Here is a 7,089-nt window from a genome sequence, read left to right as displayed (position 1 = left end):
CCAGAAGGCTGGCGGTTCAAACCCACCAGCCACTCCTCAGAAGGAAGATGGGGCAATCTACTTCCATAGTGATACTGCCTCAGAAAACCAAGGAGGGGTCACTATGAGTTGGGTCAGGCTGGACGGTACATAACAACAACCACATACCTACACACTCATATATACCTTCTTATAAACATATACGAATACACTTCTACCTATTTAACCACATTAACATTTTTGGTTGTGATGACTATCGTGAAACTGCTGTTATAGCATTTATCAAAGTTGTCTGTTTTTCTTGTATACTATTTAATGTCTTCATTTACTATGGTCAAATTATGCAGACTTCACCTTTATTTGGTACTGTTTTCCCCTCACCAAAAGTAACAAGCGTCTACTCTATAGAAGAAAGTGCTTTCTCCTCCCATCCTTGGAAACCACAAAGAGGGTTTCTTTCTGTGTGTATATCTATCTCTAACTTTTTTATAATAGTCAGACCATACAATATCTGTCCTTTTGTGATTGGCTTACTTCACTCAGCACAATGTCCTCCAGAGTCATCCATGGTATATTTTGTGGACTCATTATTCCTTATGTTGTTGTTATGTGCCGTCAAGTCAGCCCCGACTCATAGCAACCCCTCCTTGGGTTTCCGAGGTGGTATCACTATGGAACTAGATTGCCCAACCTTATACAAACCAAAAAAAAAAAAAAAAATCCAGTGCCATGTCGAGTTGGATCTGACTCATAGCGACCCCTCCTTGGGTTTCTGAGGTGGTATCACTATGGAAGTAGATTGCCCAACATGCCTTCTGAGGAGTGGCTGGTGAGTTTGGTAGTTGTGTAGTATTCCATTGTATGAGTATATCACAATTTATTCATTTATCCATTGATGAGGATTTAGGTTATTTCCATCTTTTTGCTATAGTGAATAATGCTGCAGTGAACATCGGTGTGCATCAGCATTCACTTCTTGACTGGATTGTTAGAATAACAGGTTTCCCTGCTTACACAATTGCCTACTGCAGTCTATTCTCATCTTAAGAGAGTAGTCAGGGTAAGCTGGTTAAATTGTCAGTTCTTTTCATTCCTTTGCTCAGAACCCTCCAGTGGCTTCCCATCTCAGAGGAGCCATGAGGTCTTACGTATTTTGACACTGATATCTTTCTTACCTTTTCTCCTATTACATTCTCTACCTCCCAACCTATGAACTTTTGTTCTCCAACTATAGTGAATTCTTTGTTACTCTCAAACACTCCAGGCATATTCTAACCTCAGGATCTTTGTACCTACTATTCCCTCTGCCTGGAATACTCTACCCTCAGATAGCCTCACCTCCATAAGTCTTTATTCAATTACCACCTCCTTAATGAGGCCTTCCTAGATCATCCTATGTAGAATTACACATACCACAACATTGCTATTTCCCTTTCTGGATTTTTTTCATTGAACTTAGTATCATATAAAATATATTTTATTCATTACTTTATTATCTGACCATACACAGAAAACATGCTATATGTACTGCTGTATCTCCAGTGCATAAACCAGTTTCTGGCACCTAGTATGCACTCAAAGAATGAACAGTAAGCTACTTAAGATTCTTAAAAGCTCTGTGTCTTTTATATTAAGAATGTTAAACAATTTTCCAACCAGCTAGTAGAGAAAGGATTCCATTTTAAAATGTCTATTTAATTTTATTTTCAGAGCTATTTTTAACTTGCCTTGAAATCAGTTCATTCTATACAGTTTTTCAATTGAGTCAGATCACTTAATTAAAATAAGTCCAAATGTGACAAATGATTATAACAAGTTTAAAATAAAAACTATAGTCATGATTTGCCTTCTCCAAATATACGTTCTCTCAGGTAGTCCATCTGAGCATCCTTTGTAGATAGTGCCATTGAGTTCCATTCAAAATGTGGAATCTATAAAATAAGTAATGTAGTTTGAATAAAAGTTTTAAAGCCACAAAAACAAAAAACATTGAGAAAGATTTATAAGCACTACTGAGCAAAGCTGTTGGAACCCTATGAAATTAGTTCACACAATTTAGTCTTTGAATCCTTTTTGGAAGCCCAGAGGGTCATCCTTCCTGACACTGCCCCAAAGACCCTTTCTACCGCCCAGCTCTTTTCATCCATCTATTTCTACAATACCAGCAAGGAATATTTCTTCCTATGTACCCTTCTATCTTTACACTAGCCTTTTCCTCTTAGAACTTCTCTTATCTCTTTAATGCCTCCCTCCCTAGGTAAGGGAGATCAGTAAGGAAATGATAATTATTATTTTTTGTTCTACAAAAAAAAGTTGTTCTAAAAATTTCATGTTAAAAAGAAGCACATATATAGTCAGTGACTGTTTTTTTTAAAGAGGCTGAATTACATAAGTGGTCCATACCTGAATCACATGATAGCCCAAAATTTCCAAGTGTCTTTTTTTCATGGCAGACTTTCCCTTTAAGTGAGGGATGTTTCTACAAAAAGCTCTTGAATCCAAAAACTCCAAGGCAATCCTATATAAAACAAAAAATAATTACTTCCAAGAACAAAACACAATACTGATTAAAAACATTTTAGGAATAAGAATGCATTCTTATAAACTAACAAATGAATATAAATGAGTATACCAATATACTTTTTACTTAAGAAGTTAGTAATTGATGACAAACCTATTCACAGTAGAATTTATACCAAATTATAGTAAATATCTCCATTTTCAACCATCTGATTCTTTGTCCAACATATTTATTATGTCCCTCTATAAGTAAGCCAGCACTAGGAGGAGCTCTGGTGGCGTAGTGCCTAAGGCATCTGACTGCTAATCAGAAGGCTGGCGGTTCAAACCCACCAGCCACTCCTCAGAAGGAAGGTTGGGCAATCTCCTTCTGTACAGATATTGCCTCGGAAACCCAAGGAGGGGTCACTATGAGTCGGGACCGACCTATGGCAGTGAGTTTGGTCTTTTTTGGTTTATAAGAAAGCCACTGTGAAGGATATAAAGATAGAGTAACGTAATTAAAATCTAACAGAGAACCTATGACATGCAAGCAAGTAATTGTAATGCAGTATAGAAAGTAGCTAAGAGCTATCCAAAAAGTAGAGAGGTAAGGGAGCTCAAAAGACAATGACACTATTTACTTACAGCTGGGGGACAAATGAAAAGGCCAGCACTTTAGACTGGTAGGCTTTGGACAGTGGCAGAAGGACATTCCAGGCAGAAGGCATAAGAAAAAGCAAAGTTACTGAGGTAGAATGCTTGACATATATGAGGAGCAGATTCTACGACAATCCTTGATTACTGGGTTCATTAAATTATGCCAAATTTAATATTTAGATAACAAAATCCAAAGCTAAGAAATAAGTTACCTTTCAGATCCTGGTGGCAGCCTTGATCCAGCTATTTGGGTATCTGACTTCCAGTGTACATCTGGCACTTTTCCCAAAATTACATTATGCTTTCCATATGGAAGAGGCTTTTTCCTTTTATCTATGACACACTCAAAATCTGTACATATAGAAATCAGTGGTATGAAGAAGGTAAATACTTACATGTACAAGTTTAAGATAAATATTCAAAAGAAAATTAAGTAAACCCCAGAAACTATTGCCGAGATCTTTAAAACTTAAACCAAAAATATCCCCTACCGTCATCTTAAAACCAAACAAGAGTTTAGCTTCACAAGTAAAAAAAGGTCTGCCGTGAGCTTTATGCTCTTTTAAGAACTATCTAGAAGGGATCAAACTGACAACAGCAATGCAAAGGATTAGATAGGAACTTCTGGGGACTGTGAATTTATGTTAATGGAACAACTCAGAAAAGGACGATGAGAATGGTGGCACAACTAGAAGAGCACAATCAATGGCACTGAGTTGTACACAGACTAACTGCTGAACTGGGCTATGTTTTGCAGTGTACACTCTCAATAACAGTAACATTTGAAAACTAGTATAATAAATAGCTATATATTATTTAAGAAAGAACTAGGTCTCTCTCAAATTTTATAAGATCTGGTCCAATGGAGCCTCTCCTTGAAAATCCATCAATAAAAATCAACCAGAAAGTATTACTAAATTCTATATTTAGCACTGCACTAAGTCACATCATAAAGGAGTTTTATTTTAATCCTCTTAAATCTCTATGTTAAGCTAAACCTACTCATCTGAAAACTAGTCAAGATAAAGATTCAAGCATTTATCCTACCTTTCCTGTATGAACTGTACAAGAGTAACTAAATAATTGATGTGCGAAAGTGCTTTTTAGACTAATTCCAGCTAATAAATGCAGAAGGAATGACAGATGGAGAATACCATGTCTTTGCCACCCTTAATGTGCGATGGCTTCTGGCAATGACTGACCATTAATGGTTGCTAAAATCAGTAGGTGAAAGGCTAATGGGAGTACTTGATAATGGATAAACACACAAGCCTACTGATAAATCTTGATATAATAATAATAAATAAAAAGGCAACCAGCATTGTATGTTTCCTGATAAGATCCTGTTAAGGAGGGCACATCAACTATGAAGTAGTCTAGCTGAAAAATCTAACCTGAATCTGGTAACATCCCTAGATGTAACTACTGTTTACAAGAAAAATGGATGCAGCAACATTTTAAACGACACCACAAGGTTGAATTCTGAAAAGACGAAAATGTGGGGAGGGGGAATTATGTTTTTTAAATAAATAAACTATAAGGGGGAAAATGAGAGAAAGGGGAAACTTAAAAAGACAAATCAATCAAAAGCAATGTTTGAATCACAATACAAACAAACCATAAAATAAAGCATACTGAAGACAAATGACTATCAACTGGTTATGTGATAGTAATAAATTACTGATAATGGTAAGAGGTATGAAAATTATGGCATTGTGGTTATGTTTTTGAAAAGTCATCCTTATCTTTTAGGCATATGTACTAAAAAAGATTTATTGTCTAGGGTTTATTTGAAAAGAATTGGGTAAGTGGGTGTTAATATTTGTTGATGTTGCATAGTGGTTCACTACACTATTCACTCTACATTTGTATATGTTTGAAATTTTTCCATAATATTTAAAAAATATTTAAACCAAGAAGAAAAATTGAAAAGGAGAAAGAACAGGTTTGATTATGTATTTTTCACAAATAAGGAAAATGAGGACACTGGAGCATCTTCAAGTTAATGACGAAATATAAAATACAATTCTCATTAAAGAATAAATTTTGGAGCTAAAATATCTAGGTTCAGATCCTGGCTTTGCTACTTGCCAGCTATATAACCTTGGACAAGCAATAATGCCTCTGAGCTTCAGTTTCCTCGTCTATAAAGTGGAATAATTTACATACTTCATAGGGATAAACAAGCTATTACATAGAAGAACTTAAAATAGTGTATAACACATAATAAGCAATATATATATTTACCAATTACCACTGAGTCGATTCAAACTCACGGTGACCCCATGTGTGTTAAAGCAGAACTGTGCTCCACGGGGTTTTCAATGGCTGACTTTTTACAAGCTCTCCAGGCCTTTCTCCCAAGGCACCTTGAGGTGGTACAATCTACACACCTCTGGACAGACTTGGACTTCCAGCTTTTCAGTCAGTGGGTTAGCAGCCAAGTAAGCATGTTTACTGTTGGCACCAACCAGGGCCTCCAAGCAATATATAAGTATATGCTATTGCTGTTAAACAAAATCGTATCTGCACTGTTTGACAAGTTCACACACCAGCAAAAAATCTTAACAACTAATTAATCCTAGCATATTTTTATGTATAAATATATCTGTTGACAGAAAAATATTCAATATATTTTAAAATAGATGTAAAGAAAGTTACAAATACAGTAGAAAGAGTGGGCTTGATTTTTTTTTTTTTTTTAAGAGTCCATTAGAAATAGAAAAACATTCCACAAGTGTATTTGTATGTTCTGCAAGAATTCCCAGGTGTCTAGTAGAGCTGACAAGGGACAAGGTTGCAGTCACTTCTTGGTCACAGCCAGCTACCCAGAAGGACCAAGTAGTTGAACCTGTGGGCTCAGGACCTCAGCCGCAGGGGACATCAAGCTCAATTGACATAACATACTACACAAAACATTGTTCCACCTCCTACTCTGGTGAGTAGCAACTGGGATCTTAAAAGCTTACAAGCAGCCATCTAGATGCAATGATAGGTCTCTCCTCGTCCAGAACGAAGAAGAATGAGGAAAACCAAAGATTTGTGGAAACAATTAGGCCAAGCAACTGGTACACCATGCGATCCGCAGCCTATACGACTATGAGACTGGAAGAACTAGATGGTGCCCGGCTACCACTGTCAACCACTCAGAGGGGGATCTATGTAGGAGATCCTAGATAGAGAGGGAGAACAATGTGAAACAAAATTAAAAATCATTTGGGGAAAAAAAAGAGGACCAGGTTTGCTGGTCTGGTAGAGCCTGGTGGAACCACTGAGACTATGACCCTTAGCTGCCCTTCAGGTTTGGAATTGAACCCACACCTGTGTCTTCCAGCCAAGCAAAAGACAGGCATAGGAGTTGAACATTTACCTGAGGTGGATACACTCCTTGGAGAGAACAATCATGGGAGAAAGAAGGGCTGTTTATGAAAAGGGAGACAGCTCGGGGCAGGAGTGCATGGAGGGAAGGACACAGGGAAGAGGTAACTATCAGGAGGGGAGCTGTTGCCTTGTGGTGGATTGTGGTCAATGTCATGAGACAAAGTGTATATGAACTACTGTATGGAGAGTGAATTTGCTCTGTAAACTTTCACTCAAATCAGAATTAAAAACAAATAAATAAATAAAAAGAAAAACAGATACCAAAAGTAAGCAGTTGCTATATCATGGGTAATTTTTTTTTTTTTTTTTGCTTATCTACCCTTTCTGTTTTTTCTATAAGCAGGTTTTTAAATTAAATACTATAAACAATACTTCCAACCTATACCTCTTGATCTTACTATTACTTTAATCATAAAAATATTATCAACTAAGTCTTATGTTTAATGATGTATATCCACTTTCACATAAAAATAAGCTTCTTCTTCAGCAGCAAAAGAGTAAACACATGGAAACTGAACAACACCCTCCTTGAGAAAGACTGGGTAAGAGAAGAAATCAAAATTGAAATTC

The 7,089-nt window shown here is 36.5% G+C and overlaps 1 protein-coding gene across 1 annotated transcript in view; it reads right to left on the bottom strand.

Moving 5' to 3' along the window:
• Positions 1-1,814: 1,814 nt before the first annotated feature.
• Positions 1,815-7,089, bottom strand: part of FASTKD1 (FAST kinase domains 1) — a 70,479-nt gene continuing 65,204 nt past the window's right edge. The window contains exons 12-14 of the mRNA XM_007945414.2: positions 3,351-3,489; positions 2,383-2,497; positions 1,815-1,910 (exon numbers count right to left, since the gene is read on the bottom strand). Coding sequence (XP_007943605.1) covers positions 1,815-1,910; positions 2,383-2,497; positions 3,351-3,489 — 350 coding nt within the window. The remainder of the gene's footprint in view (positions 1,911-2,382; positions 2,498-3,350; positions 3,490-7,089) is intronic.

This window comes from Orycteropus afer, unplaced genomic scaffold (assembly GCF_000298275.1).
Source record: "Orycteropus afer afer isolate SDZICR_OR568_19922 unplaced genomic scaffold, OryAfe1.0 scaffold00001, whole genome shotgun sequence".
Lineage (NCBI taxonomy): Eukaryota > Metazoa > Chordata > Mammalia > Tubulidentata > Orycteropodidae > Orycteropus > Orycteropus afer.
The sequence above is the reverse complement of the archived record's forward strand: the minus strand, read 5'-3'. Positions and strand labels throughout refer to the sequence as shown.